The sequence below is a fragment of the Camelus dromedarius genome, chromosome 25 (genome assembly GCF_036321535.1).
Source record: "Camelus dromedarius isolate mCamDro1 chromosome 25, mCamDro1.pat, whole genome shotgun sequence".
NCBI classification, from domain to species: Eukaryota; Metazoa; Chordata; class Mammalia; order Artiodactyla; family Camelidae; genus Camelus; species Camelus dromedarius.
In genome coordinates, this window is record NC_087460.1 from 19,464,777 (window position 1) to 19,485,448 (window position 20,672).

The 20,672-nt window shown below is 44.5% G+C and overlaps 1 protein-coding gene across 13 annotated transcripts in view; it reads right to left on the reverse strand.

Annotated features, from left to right (window-relative positions):
* The window catches only part of CAPRIN2 (caprin family member 2), a 38,439-nt gene extending 32,503 nt beyond the window's left edge, over nucleotides 1–5,936 (reverse strand). For 8 of the 13 annotated variants that reach the window (XM_031443854.2, XM_064479167.1, XM_031443853.2 and 5 more), the window contains exons 1-3: nucleotides 5,760–5,868; nucleotides 4,405–4,670; nucleotides 2,347–2,409 (exon numbers count right to left, since the gene is read on the reverse strand). In XM_031443854.2, coding sequence (XP_031299714.1) covers nucleotides 2,347–2,409; nucleotides 4,405–4,656 — 315 coding nt within the window. In that variant the 5' untranslated portion in view covers nucleotides 4,657–4,670; nucleotides 5,760–5,868. Of the gene's footprint in view, nucleotides 1–2,346; nucleotides 2,410–4,404; nucleotides 4,671–5,759 lie in introns of all 13 variants that reach the window. The other 5 variants (XM_031443852.2, XM_031443851.2, XM_031443849.2 and 2 more) reach the window with 4 other exon arrangements.
* Between the last annotated feature and the right edge of the window lie 14,736 nt (nucleotides 5,937–20,672).

A 20,672-nucleotide genomic window follows, 5' to 3' on the forward strand; every position in this document is an offset into this window, starting at 1 on the left:
AATGACTAGGAAAGCAGCAGTGAACAGTCATAATCTCTACTTTAATGGAACTTACATTGTAAGGGAAGGAAAGACAAACCAACCCTTACTGTATGTCAGAGAAGTGCTTCTATTAATGGAATTAAAGCAAGGAAAGGAGCTAAGGAGAGTGCATGGGGAAATAGAGGGATGGTACTGTCAGGACACATCTTACTGAGATGAGCTTCAAATAAAAAGCTGAAGGAGGTTGGGAACCGAGAATAGACATCTGGGAAAAAAGCACCCCAGGCAGAAGGAACAGCACGTGCAAAAGCCCAGAGGTAGAAATGAGCCTGAGATGTCTGAGGACCAGCAAGAGGGCCAGTGTTGCTGGAATGAAGCTAGCGAGTGGGACAAGCAGATGGAACGCAATAAAGATGCAAAAGGAACTGGGAGCATATTTTGCAGGGCCTTATAGGCCACAGTAAGGACATTCTGCCACCATGATGGGAACCAATGAGGACTTTTGAGCGGAGGATTGATTATCTGACTTGTATCTGAATAGGGTTACTGAGGCTACTATGTTGAGAACAGATTTGGAGACAAAAGCGGAAATAGAAAAACCTGTGAAGAAGCCATTGCAATAACGCAGGTGAAAGATGGTGTGGCTTGGACCAGGAAGACAGAAGCAGAATTTATGGGAAGTGCTCAGTTTCTGAATTTACTTCGAAGGTAGAACCAGACTTGATGACGGGCTAGATACGAGGTATAAGGGTAAAATAATTCTCCAAGGTTTTGGGCAACTCCACCTTCTAGTTCATCAAGCTGTTAACTAACACAATGAAGATTAAAGGAAGAACAGGTTTTGGGGGGCAGGGTGAAATCAGAAGATGTCAAAGGCAACTGGACCTAAGGATCTAGAGTTCAGACAATTGATCTATTGGCAAGATAAATTTGGCAGTCATCAGGATATTACTCAAGAAATTGAAGTTAATACCACAGAGACAACATTACGGTACCACAGAAGCAACATGCAGTTACAAAGGCAGGAATGAAATATTGAGATTGACTGGAGCTCTGAAATACAGCATGCCCCTGACACGTCTTAGAGAGCTGCCATGAGAACCACCCACCTCCCCACTCCCATCCGCTCTATTTCCCTAAAATCATAAACACTACTACAACAGAACACTTCCTCCAAGGATACTTACACAAACAGAAGTTTCATCACTTTAGAAGTTATTTAACATGGGAGGAGGGTATAGCTCAACTGGTAGAGCACATGCTTAGTACGCACAAGATCCTGGGTTCAATGCCCAGTACCTCTAATAAATAAATAAAATAAAATTAACCTAATTACCTCCCCCCTCAAAAAAAAAAAAGTTATTTAACATATCATGACTACATAAAAACAAAGCCATGTTGAAATGCTGGATGTCAAGCCAAGTCCTCTCACCCAGCTCTCTGAGCACATCATTCTGGGAGCTCAGACAATTCAAATCTGTGCCTCAGCAGAACTGTAATTTACTGCATCACAAAAATTCTAGGTCAGTGAAGAGCTAATATGGCAAGGGAAAAGTCCTTGAACGCCAGTAGCTATGATACACAACCAAAACTCTTCATTCAAAAAGATAAAAGACAACAGACCTACAGCTAGAACAAATAACTTTTAGATTAATTTTGTCCCCTCTTAGACAGGAGATCTGATCAGGTCAAAAAGGCAAATATCAACACAACCTTTTTTTTTTTTAATTTCCATGTGGCAAAAACTCTCCACCACATTAGATAAAATTTGCAGGTTTTGGCAAGGGCAAGCAAGGTAAACAGTATTTGTAAATGTCATAAACAGTAAAATATTCATAGTGAAATTTTTTTTTTTTAAAGGCCAGATGTCTATCAGATAAACATGCTTCCTGAGAAGGAACATGGCAATCCTGGAGAGAAAAGCAGGGAGTCATCAAAGGCATTATTAAGAGGAAGCAACTAGAGCAAACCAAGGCAAGCTGTAATAAATAATCTTTCACGTTTTAGAGCGGAGAGGTGTTGGGTTTAGAATGCACCAGCAAGCAGAAGAACGCTAGCGTATTCACTGCTCTTCTTCAGTCCATTCTAGCCGAAGTTTAACTTACACCCATCTTGACTCTCAGTGATAGTCTACATTTTCACTCTTATTTAACAAAACACAGCCCCATCCGTACCATCCACCAGAGCAAAAGAAGCAGTCAAAGCTATACGAGCTAATCAGTGAAGACGAAGTCTTTGGAAAAATCTAGGTGCTTTTCACTCTTCTTTTTCAGCCTATCAAAACTTTGGTCTCACCTAATTCATCTAGAGTTTTAGTAAGAGAAGAAAACCAGCAGGTCTGACCAAGGATCAGAAACCACTTACCAGCTGGTCTGGATTCAGATGCTCTCCATTTTTCAGGCGATCCTTGTAATCTTCCAGTTTGAGCTACAGAAGACAAACTGGTATCTAGTAAGTCTGATATAAAATTCTGAAAAAATAAACTCAATACCAGGCCATTTCTTAAGAAAACAAAGTTCTTGAAGCAAAGTATCAATCTGTAAGAATACCATTTTGCTAAAGGCAGGCAGCAACGGGACATGCATTCCAGCCAGGTAAAAAAATATTACACATAATCAACACTGGTCTGGAATGATAAAAGCTAGGCAGTAATAAAACCCTTTTCTCTTAATGGCCTCTATTTATAATTAGACTATTTAACACACAGGGATTTAACTAATCAATCATATGCCCTTAACCCAGTGGTGCTCAATCAGGGGCAATTTTGTCCCCCAAGGATACATGGCGATGTCTGGAGATATTTTTGGTTATCACAACTTGGGGGGTGGGGGGGAGAGACAGAGTAGACTGGCATCTTGTGGGTGGAGGCCAGGGATGCTGATCATCCCACAGTGCAGAGGACAGCTTCCCACAGCTTCCCGAGTTATCCAGCCCTAAATGTCAATAGCATTGAAGCTGAGATGTCCTGCTCTAACCTCCCACTTAAACTTAAACCTCCCGTTACCTGTTGAAATATGTAGGCATTTGTCCCATAGGAAACTTCCCAACTGAAGTACAGAAATATACAAGACTTCTTCTCTAGAATTACAGTAGTCTCAACTTAAAACTATTTTTCATATAAAATTTTATATTTAAGTAAACAAATGACAAATAAACTGCATTTACTGTCCCCATAATAATGACATGACCCTCTATGGGTATTCTAAAAGCCATGCTAAGGCTCCTTCCATATTGGCTTTACAGCTTTAAAATGTTTTCCCAGAAGCTTGCAACAAAAGTATGAGGACTGACCAGACTGGTATTCAAAATTAAAGAAATACTACAGTGAAGCTAAAGAGTAATACACATACGTGTAGTTCCTCCACCTGGGGGAAGGCACTCATGAGTCTCCCTCAATAGATGCTGCTTTGAATACATCCTGCTTTGACTAGTTTCCCACAGTGGCAGGGAATTCGTGCTGACCCAGGCACACTCACCTTATCACACTTGTGATCAACGGCATGCATTCAAAAGACAGCTAACTGGTGAAAGCTAGGGTTACAGAGAAGCTACTAGCAGCTGGCCCTGATTCACCACCTTCCTAGTGTGTGTTCGGGGGAGGTGGGGGGTGGGGTGGGGAACGCATGAAGGAAAAGAAACAGAGTCAACCAGACTCTTAAAAGTCTCTTGACCTTCCTCCATAATTAAAAGCAACTTTTCTAAGCTTTAACTAGGTTTTGGCATAACAGTAGGTAAGAGTTCCTAGGTCCAGATGGGGAGTAACTCACCACAATACTACAAGCAAAAGAGAATGACACAACAAAACAACGTGCCGTACTTTTTCACAGGCTCCATGACTCAGGAAATGAGGAGTGATGTGGATCTTTACATCAGCATTGACCGTAACGTTAGGCTGATTATAACCCTGAGTTTCTTTACAAGGCTTTCTACGATGCTTTCACCTATCAGTCTTCAGTGATCACTTAGCAACACAAAAACGGGAGCTGAAACATTTGCTGGCTCTTCGTTGCTAAAGCTTCTCAGCACTGCAGCAGCCCGACTGCAACATCGAGTGCTGCAGAAAGTCACAAGGAAAACGCTCTAAAAATCAGGCTGCTGCTCATCTACGGAAAGAAACGTGAATACTACACTCAAGGAGTTAATCCGAGATAAGGAGCTAGCTCTTCCACTATTTCAACAGCAGCATGCATAACAATTTTACTAGGAAGAATATTATTCCGTTATTCTGGCAAATCAAACAGGAAGTGTTTAATACATTCAAGATTTAACCTATGTGTCTTGTTTCCAGCCAGCTAAATCTCAAGGTTACTTAAATCTTTAGGAAGGAATACCTGAGCCCTAATGGAAGCAAAATGTCAGTTCCTTGACCCTTACTGAAGATGGTGCAAATACACGGCTGGGAGGGAATAAAAAAAAAGTTACCTTCTTTTTCTCGATGTTTCTAATTTTGTGTTTAAGGCATATGAGTCCATTATCAATGTACGTCTCATATGCTTGGGAAGGAGAGGTGGCGGAACTGAGAGCAGGCTGCAAGGGGCTCAAGGCCCTCTGGCTTTCCCCATGGTGGCTGTGGTTCACCTGGGGCCTGGCCGACTTCATAGTCCCCTCTTTTCCCTCCTCTGAACGGCCTGAAGGTGACTGGTAACCAAAAGGAGATGGAGAGAGTTGCACCATTGAAACAGATGAGGCTGAAGGAGAGAGGGGAAAAAGAAACAAACAAACAAAAAAAGTTCAGTATACAAGTAAACTAGGCCCAGAGGCACTAAATTCACTGAAACGTCTAAATCCACGTCCTCAAAATTCTGTTCCACTGAAGTGAGCTCAAAGCCCAACGGAGCACCGCGCTTCCATTTCACTCCCTTGAAGGCAATTAGTGCCAAGCACTGGCGCCTTCACGCAGGCAAAACCTACAACATGGGGGATGTTTCCAGAAATTCAATTTCCCACACAGGGAGGAAGAACTGCTAATTAGGCAATGGCTTCTGCGCTCCTCTCTTCCCATGAGAGATGCTGGATAATTTCTACGGTCAAGTGATGACACACAGAAAAAGCAGCTTTCCACGCCGGGACCTTAATGCAGCCATTCGAACCTCTTCACATCATCCCCCACCACCAGCCCTAACCCCAGTCACTAGCAGACATTTAAAAGAAAATTCCGCACACACACAACTCGTGTAGAGCTCTCGTTCACTAAGTCAAGAGTAACTTCTTGAACAAGAAATCTGACTGCCCCGTGACTGCCCTGCGGCCTACCAGGCAAGTCCGTCACTACGGGACATTTGCATCCAGGTACCCGCTCGGGCTGCGAGCGCCCCGAGTTGGTGTTCCGTTCTGTTTAGACTAACCTGTAACCACTCACACCCAACCGGTTTAAGGGCTCATCCCGGCAGGCCTTACAGGCCCCGGCCAGCGGCCCTCGGCACCGCATCACCCCCGCGCATCGCAGAGGAGGTACCCTCCCTCTCCCCTTGAGGAGCATCCGCAAAGCAAGGGCACCACAGGCCCCACGCGGCCGGCGCCGACCCCGAGTCCCCGCAGGGCCCGCGCCGGAGGCGTCTCTGCCCTGCGCCCCGAGGGCAGCGACCCCCGGCCTCCCCGCAGCCCTCCGGACGCCCGCGCACAGGGCCGGGGCCACTTCTGCAGGTGCCTCTGGGAGGCTGACCCGCAGGAAAACGCACGGGCCGCCTGCCCCCCCAGGGCGCCGCCCCGAGAGGCCGAGCCGCCCACCCCCGCCGACCCCCGCCGCGCCGACCCAGGCCGCCGCAGCCCGGCTTCACCTCCGCAGGCCGCCGAGGCCGCTGCCGCTGCCGCAGCCCGGGCCCGCCTTCGAAAGCCGGCGGGAGCCAGGAGTGCTGCGGAGGTGGACCGGCGCCACCCCGCACTCGCGTCTCCTCCCCCCGCCGCCTCCTCCCGCTCCCCTCCCTGTCCCCGCGGGCGGCGTCTGCGGCGCCGGGCGCTCCGCCGACTCAGCCGCTCTCGCCCAGGCCCGCCCTCCGCGCCGCGCGGGGCTTATATATGCGCGCCCCGCCTCCCCCCGCCTCCCCCCGCGCGCGCAGCCTCGGCCGCTGCCTCCGCCGCCGCCGCCGCCGCCTCCTTCCGGTGTCCGGGCCGGGCTGCAGCCGGCCTCCGCCCGGGCCGCGTGTGCGCCCAGCCCAGCTGCGGCGGTGGATCGGTCGCCAGAGGGCGCGTTCCCCCCGCGGTTGCGCAGATTGCGGGACGCCAGGTGGGCCGCCCGAGGCGCGGGGAGGCGGCCGACCGCAGACCCCGCAGTCCTGCCCGACCGCGCTGATTGCATCCAGTAAGGATCGGGCGTGCGACCTTGAACAGGTGATTTGCATCAGTCGAAAAGCGCAGCGCGCCCTTTTGTGGCCTTGCCAATTAAACTGAGCTTGAGCCTCCGGTGGTTTAGGTGGGCACTCTTAAAATGCAGGGGTGCCTTTGCCCCCTAGATTCCATCCCTCACGGTAGGACGGGGAAAATCACCGTTTCCTCAGAAAAGACTCAGCTCCAAACCAGCATTGCCATGAAAACGGAGTGGGTGACTCCGCAACCTTCAATAATATGATTTTCTTTAATTAGGCTGTCATTTGTTGCTTTGAAACAGATTAGTTCGTTGGCACTCAGAAAAACAAAAAACAAAAAACTGGTGAGAATCTTGATAAAGATGCATCAAATTAAGCGAAAAGGCTGGAAATACGTCAGTGTTCCTGAAGGAAAGGATGGTGTTTCTCATACCAAAAGAATAAGAGGAAATAAAGGGGGGGGGGCAGGAATACCTCACCTCCAACATGTGTCCGGGTATTACACCAAATAGAATTGTTTTAGGTCCCTGTCCCTGGGGCTCTGATAAAAATTATTTAGTCTAGCGGGAGAAGAACGGGGGGAAATCAGAAGTATAATCAAGGAAACAAAAGTCCAATTTAAAAAGTGTTGGCGGACCCCACACAAAAATTATCATGATTTTTAACACTTCTTGATACAGTATTTTGCCAGTTATTAATTGTGTTCTTTTCAGTCCTTGGTAACCTAATGCAGCTTATGTTGCATTTTAGCTTTGAATCTCTGAATCCCATATGTGACCTTGAGGGTCAAATATTAGATTGTTCATTCGTTTCATTGTTTATAACCAGAGGAAAAACAGAAACTGCTGAACATGAGGGGAGGAAGCCTATGATTTCCAGTTGAGGAAGCAAAAAAACAGTGGACTTAGTAAAAATAAAGAAAAGAAAGTGTGAAGGACGCAAGTTTTGGATCATTAAATAGGCACAAAGTTACAACACGGGTTATATCTGTAGCCTGAACTAATACTGAACCTAAGAATTGTATTTCAGTCACATTAATCATGAAATGTTTGCCTTTTTAACCTTTCAAGGATGAACTATCTCTTGGGTCAGATAGATCTGACCATAGATCCTGAATATTCCAATAAATGGAATAATTCTGAATAAATCCATATGGTTTTATTTCCCAACGTGGATTCAAAAAAAAATGAATCAAGAATGCAAAAGCAAAAATTATTAAATTTCAAGTCCGGTAAGGTACAGCTTGCATAAATACAGCATAACATTTGTAGGAGATTGTGCCTTATAGATAATGTTTGCAGTGATGTCTTCCGAAAAAAATGAAAAAGGTGATTCAGAAAAAAGAGCTTTCCTGCTAGAAAACATCTTTAAAGCCAATGAATCCAAATTATTTTGAAAGCACACCCCCCGTCAATTTTTTATTTGTCAGAGGTTTTGTTTTCCCCTCCCCTACTCCCGATGTTTGGCACCTTTTTAACCTTGCTGACAGTGAGGTAGTATTTGTGAAGGGCCACCTCTAAGCTTAGCAACTTGTGTATGTATTACTGTATTCAAACTTTGATGAAAAGTTGTTTCTAATCAATGGGGGAAGAATACATTCATTCATTCAGCAAATACGCACTGGTGTGTCAGTTACACCTCAGCAGAGCTGGGAGGAGACATATTTCTCAGGCACCAGATATGTGTTGGGTGACAGGGACACAGTGTGAGTGACACAAATACAGCCCCTGCGCTCCTGGAGCTGAGTGTGAATTCAGTACAAGGTGCAGGAATAAACAGCAAAAACAACCAACTCAAAAGAAAAATACTGGAGACTTATAATGGATCATTTGATTTCTGTAAAAATAGCAGAACTCTACATTCTTTGAAAAATATGAAAGTATTTAAATATGCATTACCAGGCAAATGCATGCTTCCTGCAGGGATGGTTATGCTGTAGTCAGTTTACGCAGCTTCATTTGTTGAAATAAGAAAGATTAATTCACCAAAGGATAGGAAGCTGGTAGCATATGAGTAGAGATCTAAAAAATTCTCTTGGATATTTTGTTATGGGTAATCAAAAACTGCTTCTCAGTGGTTCTATAAGGCTTTGTGCAGTGTTGCGCACACGCACACATGCAGACACACACACACACACACACACACACAAGAATAAAGGACCCCTAAAATATCTAGAAAGCTAAAAAAGATAAAGATGCCTAGGGAACAGTTCACATAATAAAGTTGTTTTAAAATATTGCATGTTCACGTATTTTCAGAGTCATTGGAAGTCTTTTCAAATACTTAAGGAGAGAGACTTATATAAGTGAAGGACTGACCAGGATAGACTTCAGGTAGGAAAAAAAAAAAAAATAAGAAAGTTGCCATAATTATTTGAAGCATTTGAGAGAATTCCTATCGTTTCTAAGGTTAATATTTTTGAAGGCTTATTTTTTTCACAAAATTATAGTACCACTTGCCCAGTGGTTTTGTTTAAACTGTTTTTCTGGTATTAGAATGAATACATTAAGAGTGCTTCACCAGTAGGTCCCTTTGAAATAGAAGTTCTTAGGGGAGAAATGCTCACCACAGAACTTGTGCATGTGTGTGTGTGTGTGGTTAATGATATCAAACCCATAAAAATACTCTTTCTGTCCAACCTGGAAATAACTGTAAAGTGTCAACAGCATAGACTTGGCAGCCAGCCACACACACCTGGATGTGATTCTTAATTCTGCCCCTTACTAGTTCAGTGGTCTTCAGCAAGTTATCTAAATTCTCTGGTCTTCAGTTCCATCAGCTCTAAGAGAGATAATATCTGCTTAACGGTGTTGTTAAAGACTTTATTTCATTTATGAAAAAGTGTTATCTCTGGATAACGGGCCAAGAAAACTTCCTCCTCTGCAGTATCCTCATTTGCTGCTTTTGTGACAGTGTGAAGCCCAGCATTTCTCCTGGTAGCCTGAGGGGAACTGGAGAATTTTAGGGCTGTGAAAACCGTACTTTTATTTTAAAGATAAGGTAAGTAAACTTCTGGACTTTGGGGAGTTTTCTGAGGACCTAAAGAATCTAGGTCTCCTGCCCATTTGTGCGGAGTGCATTCTAAGCTGCTCTAGCCCTTTTCCTTGCTGCTCCCATAGAGAATGAGGGAGTGTAGAAATAGTTAATTACACTGACAGAATTGAAAGCAACAAGAATAAGCAATTCAGTGTTACTGTATCTCCAAAGGAATTTATTGAATAAGACATCCTAAGACAATCATATCTTGGACCCAATAGCCCTCATTTTAGGAACCTCCTTTATGGAAATAATCAGAGATGCTGACAATTATTTATAAAAATGCTAATCATAGCTTTTCTGAAGTGATGAAAAATTGTAAACAGAAACCTACGCCTTCAATCTAAGGAAATAGCTAAGTAAGGAGACTCTAACCCATGAATCATGATTCAGTTAGTACAAGTAATCTTTTAAAATAATACCTAATGAGGTGATATTATATGAAGTTAAAAAAAAGACAGGATCATAACATAAGACGTTATTTAGTACAGTTAAGAGTTTTTAAAATATCTAATTTTAAATATGCATGGAAAAGGCCAGAAGATATTTTTCTCTTTATTTTTGTAGCATATGTGTATTTTAGATAGCAAAGGAGACCAAAAATTTTCCCCCAAATTTGAAGACTACCTCTACTAATTTTTTGCTTGCATCCTTCCAGACTTATTTCCAAGCAAATATCTATATGGTAATCTCTTCACAAAAATTGGAATGTACTTAACATATTTGATAGTTCTGCCATTTCACTTGAAATATGGTACACATCTTTTTATTAAAATAAATTTTAACTCTGAGTTTGCTTTAGGAGCTAGAATTTCATGTTTCAATTATCTTCTTTTTATCTTTCCATGAGAAAATTAGAAGTTAGAAAAACAACAAATAACACTTTACTTAAAGTATCACACACTTCATTATTTAACAGAAATGTTAATTGTCCAAATAGGAACCACAAAAATAATATATAATAGTAAACATTTAAATAAACAATAATCTGTGTAATTCTTCCCCCCAAAAAGGATAGGAATCCTAAAAGAGACATGAAAAGTTTACCCTGAAAGAAAGCCTAAAATAATACAAGTTATTTTGTCATTTGAAAACTACTTCTTTGGAGAATATAGCTCAAGTGGTAGAGCGCATGCCTAGCATGCATGAGGTCCTGGGTTCAATCCCAGTACCTCCTCTAAGAATAAGTAAATAAACCTAATGACCTCCCCCCTTAAAAAAAAAAAAAACTACTTCTTATCCGCCATCATATTGTTACCTCAGAATTTATCACATAAATTATTTACTTATTTTTAAGAAGAAATATATCTTAAAAGAGTTCTGTTTCTTAGATGTGACACCAAGAGCATAGCAAAAAATATAAATAAATAAATTGGACTTCATCAAAACTGAAAACTTTTTGTGCTTCGAAGGACACCATCAAGAAAATGAAAAGACACGCCACAGAACTGGAGAAAATATTCGCAAATCACATATCTGATAAGGTACTTGTATCATCATTAATAAGTATTACGTACATACAGTGTTACACATTTTTATATAAGAATATACAAAGAACTCTATGACAAAATAATAAAAAGATACATAAACCAATTTAAAAATGGGTAAAGAATCTGATTAGTCATTTCTCCAAAGAAGATATACAGATAGCCAATAAGTATATGAAAAGATGGTCAACATCACTAGTAAAAGCAAATCAAAACAGTCATCACCATTTCACACCCACTAGAATGGCTATAATCAAGAAGACAGGTAATAACATATGGTGCTGAGGACGTGGAGAAGTTGGTTGGAACTCTCCCGCTCTGCTGGTGAAAACGTAAAATGATGTAGCCTCTTTGGAGAACAGTCTGGCAATTCCTCAGACAGTTAAACACAGTTTCCATATGACCCAGCAAGTCTAAGTATATACCCCAAGGCATATACTCAAGAGAAATGAAGACATATCTCCATACAAAAATTTGGACACAGATTTTCACAGCAGCATTATCCAAATAGCCAAAAAGTAGAAATAACCCAAATGTCCATTGCCGGAGCCAGCCGGCAAAACGAACAGGTCCGAAGACGCGGTCACCACAACTAGGAAAAAAGAACAGACACACACACAAAGAATGGGATCGAGAGGGACGGGTCTTGCATCCTGCCGAGGCAAAGACCAGACACCGCCGCCGTGGTTTATTCAGCAATCCTTTTTATAATGCTTAAGGAGAAAAAACATTGCATACCAAGGAGGATTACATAGTGTGCCTCAAGATCTTTTACAATGCTGTTTTGGACATACTTATTGTAGTCATAAAGTTAAGATGTCAAGCTTTCCTTATCTTGTCTTCCTTGGGCAAGGAACAAAGTCCAGATCCTCTTCCAGGACAAACACCTGTTAATCTACAATCTTTAAGGTGGGGTGGCGGGACAGGGAATCCTTGCAGAGCAACTTTCCCAGGGCTGTGTCTTGCAAACAGGGTTGTTAACCCCTGAGTGCTCGACCCTCAGTCTTTGAGGCAGCTCCCCGCAGTCCATCAGCTGATGCCTGGATAAATAAAATGAGGTGTATCCATACAAAGGAATACTATTCAACCATAAAAAAGATTGAGGTACTGATACATGCAAAGGTACTGATACTTACAAGCATGGATGAACCTTGAAAACATTATGCTACAAGAAAAGAGCCAGACATGAAAGGCCACCCACTGTATTTTTCTATTTATATGAAATGTCCAGAATAGACAGATGTCTACAGATGAAGAGTAGATTAGTGGTTGCCTGGAGCTTGTGGGAAGTTTTGGGGGGAGATGGAGACTGACTGCTAATTTATACAAGGTTTCTTTGTGGGGATGAAATATTGTTGATGGTGGCACAATTCTGTGATTATATGAAAAGCCACTGAATTGTACACTTTAAGTGGGGTGAGTTGCTTGGGTGTTGTGGGTTGATTTGTGTCCACCAAAAAGATACGCTGAAGTCCTAACCCTCAGTACCTGTGAATGTAACCTTATTTAGAAGTAGGTTTCCTCAGATGTAATCCAGTGACAATGAGGTCATACTGGGTGAGGGTGAGCCCTAATTCCTATGACTGATGTCCTTATAAGAAGAAAGAGATTTGACGACATGGAGGATAAACAAGAAAGAAGGTCAGACTGTGGAAGAAGAAAGGATTGGCTACACAAGGTCATGGAATCTCCTGAGCCTGCTGCAGTCAGGAAGCCAAAGGTTTTCGGAGCCACGGGGCCATGAGGGTGGTAAAATCCTTGGAGCATCTGGTCCATGATTTTGATAAACCACTAGAGGGAGGGAGACCAATATGGTGGAGTAGGAGGATGTGGAGCTGACCTTCCTACGCAAGTACATCAAAAATGCATCTGCATGTGGAACAACTCTCATAGAAAACCAACTGGAAACTGGCAGAAGATTTCTTGTACAACCAAACCTGCAAAAAAGATTCCATGTAAAGAGGTAGGATTGGGGTGGGGTGGGGGAGGCGTCAGAGCAGGACTGGCACCCCTAGGAAGAATCTGGAAAGAAAACAAGGTCCACTGGGGCAGACCCTCGCCCTGGGGAGCCCCTTTGCCTGCTGGGTGATCCACGGGGACAGACAGAGGGGCTGGAGGAGCATGGAGTCTACTTGCAAGGCGTGTGCGAGGTGCTGGCTTGCTAACAGCCAGGGCAGAGAGAGGCTTGGGCTGGCGGCTGCTGCCTCGCCGCACTTCCCAGCCTGAAGGGGCGAAAGCCCCAGCTCTGCTTGCGCAGCACCACAGCCTGGCACGAGATCAGGGCAGAGATGCAGTCCAGCCGCTCACAGACCGACCAGGGAGCCTGGGGTGTGATCTAGGCTAAACCGTGGAGACCACTGTCGGCGGACACACAGGGGCAGCGGGTGAAACCAGGCAGATGCTGTAAGCACATGCCCTGGGCAGTGCCCACAGAAACATGCAGTGGCCAAGCGCCAGATCCAGGGCAGACGGGCCCTGGGAGAGGACTCAATGTAGCTTTGCAGATACAGCCCAGAGGGCCTGGAATGTGGTCCAGGGGAGCACGTTGTCAGTGTGGTGGGGTCCAGAACACACAGCGGCTGGATGCTGAGTCTCATGTGGACAGGCCCCGGGCAGGCGTACAAGGTGGTTCATTTCCTGGTGGGAGCATGCCAGCCCCACCCAGACCACACCACAGCTTGGAGCCAGATCTGGGGTGGACAGGTCGGCCACAGAGTCACCCCAGGTGCCAGGGGGGTAACAAAGCCACCTCGATTCTTGCAGCCACAGCACCCCAGCCCCCAGCCCCAGCCCATTCCACACCACAGCCTATCCCTAGATCTGGGACAATCACAAGGGAGACGGAATCGACCTTGGGCTGCTTCTGGGAGGAACTATAGACACCTGCGGGGGCAGCGCATAGGTTTGATGTGACCATACGTGCCCCACGTGCGTCAGCAGTCACCGCCTTTGGGGAAGGGCACACACACTCCAGGGCCACAGAAACTGACTGAACCCAAACGTCAGGGCTTCTACTCCAACAGGTGGGGAGCAGACCCCACCCCCGACAGGGCAGTGACAGCCATGGAGCAAAGAGGATGCCCTGCCCCACATGCAGCACAAGCTCTGGGCACAACACATCCATGCTTCCCTCTCCAGTGCCCCTCCTGGTTGTCCAGTTTGAAGTACTTTCCTGGGGTTCTTTTTGTTTGGAGTTAAAATCAGGTAAAAGTGGGGTGAGCGAGCTCTACCTCCCCAAAGACGCTCGAGCTGCTGCTTGAGATTTGGTCCGTGTGCCCCTGCATGTTTCACACTCATCACAATGTTGGTATTTTTCAGTCTCTTGGAAAATAACCTCTTTGAAACCACGCAGCTTTAATTAAACATTTAAAGCAGATGTCTGTGCCAGAATAAATTCAGTAAATTACCTGTTTGAAAAATAAGAATATTTACCTTAATCTCAGGAGGAATCCGGAGAGAATGCATGTTCCTTTCCTGTAGGTTGGCAATGAAATGATTTTAGGCCGTGGAGACGAAAGGGAAATAGCATGTTGATTTTAATAAGACATAGAAAAAAAGGATGTAGATTTTTAAAGCCTTCCTAATAGCTTTTTTTCCAAAATGCCTAAAAATAACAAGTTAAACAACATAGGGGGAAAAAAGACTAAAATGAACTTTACTTAAATGTTTCTCCATTGATGCATTTTTTTTTCCAGGAAAGAGATTTATATGCAGGCACAGGTAGATAAGATCATGAGCTAAGTGTCAGTCAGTTTTTAAAAATTTTAGATTTATTACCTTTAAAATGGGATAATAATTCACAGGGCTGTTTTGATGATGAAATGAATGAATAGCTGTAAACCACTTAGCACGTCGCCTGGCGTGTCATAAAGACTCAATCACTGGCAGTCATTCCTGTGAAACAGTTTTCACTCTTACGGCGTTGTCTGCTCTGGAAGACGAGAAGCACACATCCCATGAGAGTTCTTGACCCTGAGGACAGCGTGCGGGAGGGAAGTAGGGCCCCAAGTAAAGCGTTCAGAAGAGACATCTTAACGAACATCTCAGCAGAGTGCAAATCAGGAAGACAGCACGGTCTGCTTTCCCGTACTTTGCGTTGCTCAGGCTGTCTGGAAAGGGGGCATCACAGGAGTTGCCACATCGAAGAACAGACAGGACCTCTTGCAGCGCTGGAGTAGATGTATCCTCCGCTCTGAGCCCACTGTTCTTGCTCGCCCTGCACGTGCGACACTAACGTTACAAATGCCAAAAATGTCTTTCAGAGATGCAGCGCCACCGCCCCTTCTTTAAAGCAGTCTGTTTGTCAAAAGCAAAATTTGGAGGTGAGAAGCAAAGGGTGGGAAAAGGGAGGCAGCAGAGAGGGTGAGTGCTGTGTACATCACGGCATACGTAACGGCACAGCAGAACGAGAACCGGCGTAGGAACCACTCCGGCAGAGTGCGGATTCTGGCTCTTCCAGTGGTGGAGTTCGTGAGCTTGGGCGAACTGACTTAGCCGGTCTGTCGATATCCGTATTATAAATCATCAGCAGGTGCTGTCAACTCCGCCTCCAAAGTGTATCTCAGTTCTTTCCACTTCTTTCCATATGTTCTAGCATCTTAGCCAGACAATCATTTCCCATCTAGGATATAGCAACAGCCTGCTCTAAATTTCTGGTTTTCCTCCTGGCCCCATACAGTTTATCCTAGACACTGAAGCAGAGGAATCTTTAAGAATTTTAAATCTGATATAATCTCCTGTTCAAAACTCTTAATAGCTTTCTACTTCACTTAGAAAAAGATCCTTACTTATAATGGACCTCATGATATTAAGCACCCCTCAAAATCTCCCTTATCTTAGTGGCTGGCAGACTCTCAGGTGGCCCCCGTGACCACAGTCTCCTGCTGTTCACGCCTTGTGCATTCCTCTCCCCCTGAGTGTGTGGGATCTGAATGTGTTTTTACTTAACAAAATACAGCAAAGGTGATGGGATGTCACATCCCAATAATGTTATGTAAGATTGTGACCTGTCTTGCTGGGAGACTGTCTCCCTCACGGTGGCTTTGATGAAGCAAGCAGCCACTAGGAAAGCCCACGCGGCCAGGAGCTGAGGGCAGCCTCCCAGATTGACAGCCAGCAAGAGATGGAGCCCTCGGTCTGACAGCCTGCAAGGGGCAGAGTCCTGCCAACAACTTCATGAGCTTGGAAGTAAATCCGCAGATGAGCCTCAGATGAGAGCCCAGCCCCTCACCAACTCCTTGACTGCCCTCTTGGTGCTGGCCCCATATGTCAAGGTTATTCCCCCTTAAGGACCCTTACACTGGCCATGCTCTGCCTAGAAGACTCTTAACCCATTAACCCATGTTGACTTTATCTTGTCATTCAGGCCTTAACTCTAGTGTTTATTCTTTTAGTTTTGTTTTTTTTTAATTTTTATCTTTTTGGGGAGGCAAGTAATTATTATTTATATTTCGAGGAGGCACTGGGAATCGAACCCAGGACCTCCTGCATGCTAAGCATGCGCTCTACCACTTGAGCTATACTCGCCCCCTTCTAGTGGTCACCTTTATCTAGCTCATCTAACTAGCCACCCTGCCATTAGTGCACCATACTGTTTTAGTTTTCTGCAAAAAGCTTTTTACTACTAGTAAAAATTGGTTTTTTCAGTTTCCTTACCCTAGAATGTGAGCTGTTTGAGATCAAGGACATTGTCTATCTTGTACCCCTAGAACCTAAAACGGTGCCTGGCAGCATTCCATAAATACTTACCATTAAATGAGCCTTGGGCAATATTTAAGCTCCATCCAGTGCTAAAATGATGTCAGATCCATAAAGGGGCACAGGCAAAGATGTTCAATATATGTGTTGCGGTGTGCAGGAGATCATCTGGGTGTCCATCACTGGGAGAGTTGGTTAGTAAAATGCAGCAGATCAGAGGTACACATTGAACCAGGGCTGGACTGACAGCATAGCACCCAAGACTGAGATGCGTAAGATGTGCATTTTCAGAAACAAAAATATACGTGCATATAAAAATACACATTTTGTGAAAACAATACAACAGACAGAACTACATTAAATGGATTAGGACTCTTTCCTAGAGGAAGGGAAGCAGATGCAAGCAGGAAATGAGTTTAAGAGGGAATAAGGAAAACAAGGGAAGGGCCTTGCATGGACTAGTGGTGATAATGTGCTGAAATCAGCTGCCTGATTAACTCCCTCTTCTGCACCCGGGAGCCCAGATTAAGGCCAAACAAAATTGCATGGTTCAGAGCTCACAGGAGACATTGTAGGGTGTCACCAGCCTTCCCGCTATGCCTGAGACTGGGGTGCCCTTCAGTTTTCTGTTGGGGCAGGTTGCTTGGCTTCCTGGGGTATGAAAAGGGGTATAAGAGCCAAATTGCTTCATCTATCAGAATTTCAACCCATTTTTCTGTTTTCAGCCCTACCCCTCACCTTCCTCAATGATTGGCACCACAGCTCCTGAGATGTTCCAGGCTTCTAAGGAAGGGTTTTCCTTCTTGGCTTCTCTCTCTTTAGGCAGTATGGCTCACTTTCCCTAGTCTGCTAGATCCGTTAGCTATTTCCCATCTGCTTTTTGGCTTCCAAAATTGGATTGACATCTCTCAGCCATTCTTTTACACTCCATTATTGTCTCCCCTCCTGTTTTCTTCTTCCTCGAAGGTTTGTGCCTTTTTAAAATTGAAGTATAGTCAGTTACAATGTGTTGATTTCTGGTGTACAATGTCCCAGACATGTGTGTGTGTGTGTGTGTGTGTGTGTGTGTGTGTATACGTTTTCATATTCTTTTTCATGATAGGTTACTGCCAGATATTGAATATAGTTCCCTGTGCCATACAGAAGAAATTTGTTTTTTATCTGTTTTTATATATAGTAGTGTCTGCAAATGTTGAACACCCAAATTTATCCCTTCCTACCTCTTTTCTCCCCTGGGGAAATTGTTTACTATGTCTGCTAGTCTGTTTCTGTTTTGTAGATGAGTTCATTAGTGTCTTCTTTTTTCCTTTTTTTAGATTCCACGTATGAGTGATATCATATGATATTTTTCTTTCTCTTTCTGGCTTACTTCACTTAGAATGACAATCCCCAGGTCCATCCATGTTGCTACAAATGACATTATTTTATTCTTTTTTATGGCTGAGTAGTATTCCATTGTATAAACAAAAATACACAACTTCTCTATCCAGTCATCTGTTGATGGACATTTAGGTTGCTTCCATGTCTTGGTTATTATATATAGTGTTGCTATGAACACTGGGGTGCATGTATCTTTTCAAATTAGAGTCCCCTCAAGATGTATGCCCAGGAGTCTGATTGCTGGTTCATAGGATAAGTCTATTTTTAGTTTTTTGCGGAATCTCCATACTGTTTTCCATAATGGCTGCAGCAAACTACACTCTTCATTCAAAAGTCCACAAACGATAAATGCTAGAGAGGGTGTGGAAAAAGGGAACCCTCCTATCCTACACTATTGGTGGAAATGTAGTTTGCTTTATGTCTTTTTTAATTCCTTAAATATCACCTGGCTGGAGATTCAGGAAGGAGCAGAGGTAAATGCAAGTACCCAGTCTTCCGGGTTGAGCAAGAATCCTCGCACCTCTCTGTTCTGATACCTCTGTGAATAGCCTGCCGCATGTCTAACTTCCATGTAGGTTACGATTTTTTTCAAGGCAGAGACCTGAAAATGAAAATTTCCCACACTCCTAGAAAAAGAATAAATGTCCTGTAACTATGGCAACAAGTAACCACCAGGACCAGCTGTAAACTGGTTTAATGAGTCAATGGCAACTTGCCTAAGTGAACACACTCCTGAAAGTCAGCCAGAAACAGCCTGGTGTTTTTGAAAGGCAGCCAGTCCACACCATTCTCATCTAAACAACCAGGCTTTCACGGCCAGCATCAACCCACTCCTCCCACTGAAGCTCCACCAATCCCTCAGCTCCGCGTTTCCCATGCCCTGTGTAAAATTAGCTCTTTGCTTTGCTAGAAGAGACTGTGCTGCAGGAAGCATTAAGTTTGGCTTTTTGTTTAGATATTGAATGGTAGTCTTTTCCTTCAGCAGATCTCAGCGACCACCACCATGCCTAGCACACGGGAGAAGGGAACATGCCATGCTGCTTGCCCTAGTGATCCCTGGGCAAGGCTAAGGCAGGTAAAAACTTCATTCAACATTCATTCATCAGTGCGAGTTTGAGGGTCGCTGAGATTTAAGGGATGTAAGTGTCTACATCCAGGAGCAAGTGTGTTTCCTGCCACCTTTGATTCAGTACAGTTAACTGTGTGGAGCCTGAGCAATGGCTAGGACCAGCTAATGCATGGGGTTTTGTTTTGTTTTGTTTTGTTTTGTTTTGTTTTGTTTTGTTTTACTACTCTGTATTTACAATTATGTTTTCTTCACCCTCGGGAGAATCCTCCCTCAACAGAGATCACATTTACAGTAGCAAAACTGATTCAGATATAGGGGACATTGTTTATTGTAGGGTTAAAGATTCTGCAAGGGAAACTTGCCACTGGGAGAGCATGGGCACTTTGGAACTGAACTCTTCTGAGAATCAGAATTCACTTGCCTCTGGGATCCCTGACAAGATGCAGCAGGAGTTTCTTCCAAGAATGAAAATCAGGGCTGCGGGCTTTGAGCAGCAGACAGGGGATGACAATTACCAGCACAAGCACCTGGCATCCCCAAAAGAAATCCAGCACCAGGCTCTGTTGCTGCAGAGAGCGGGAGACATCGCTCCTGCCATCACTTCTGCCCCCACAGTCCTTCTGACGCCTTTTCCCAGACCTTCTAGACATCCCTTCCTGCTCTGCCCATGTGGGAGCCGCAGGTCCTTGCCCTTCGCCTGGGAGGCAACCAGAGCCCTGGGCCCCCTGCATCCAGCGCCTCCCAACCCTGACAGCCCTGCATCTTCACTCCAGGCTCCCAGCCTCACCCACTACCGCTCAGGCACAGGCATGGCCCTCCTCCAGGGATGTAGCTTGGCACCTGGCTATGTGCCCTTCTAACAATGAACAGGTTTCAGAAGACTTGTTGGTTTTAGAAACTGCTGACATGACCTCCAGTGAAGAAGTCTGCACAGGCGTTGGGAGAAGCTGTGCCCCTTACATGCCCGGTGAGGGCTCTGAAGCCCCAGATCATGGGTATTGGTTTGCCTGCAAATGTGAACATGCTTCTCAAAAGCCATTCCTGCCACCTTAGGCACCAATGAAGGAAGTCTGGCGAAGAATGTATAGGTTAATTTTGGGAAAATGGGACTCCCTCTTCCTCTGTCCTTTGACAGGCTTTGAGATGCGGAAGGGAAGGACATAGGACAGTACCCAAACCCATGGGCTCAATCACTATTTTTGGGGGGATGATTCCTGAAGCTTTGTAAACTCAAACCTCTCACCTGACTCCAAACCCATAAATCCAAATGCCTGTTAAACAGCTGCCACAAGGACCTGCAGACCCAACATGCTCGACCTTGACTTCTGCACACACTCAACACTGCTCTTCTGGGTAATTTTCTTTCTCAGGGATAGGAAGCCTACCAGTCATCCCTGACACCTCTTGATCAATTGTCTCCACCCCTAACACACACACACACACACACACACACACACACACACACACACACAAACACACACACACACACACACAAACACACACACACACACAAACAAACACACACACACACACACACAGAGTAAAGCCCCAAAACCTGTCTCTTTAATATCATTCAGTTCCATTCATTTTTTTTACTTCCCTCCTCGCACAACGTTAGCTTACATCATCATCACCTCTCACCTGTTTTTTTGGTTTTTTTAGTTGAAATATAGTCCATTACAATGTGTCAATTTCTGGTGTACAGCATAATGTTTCAGT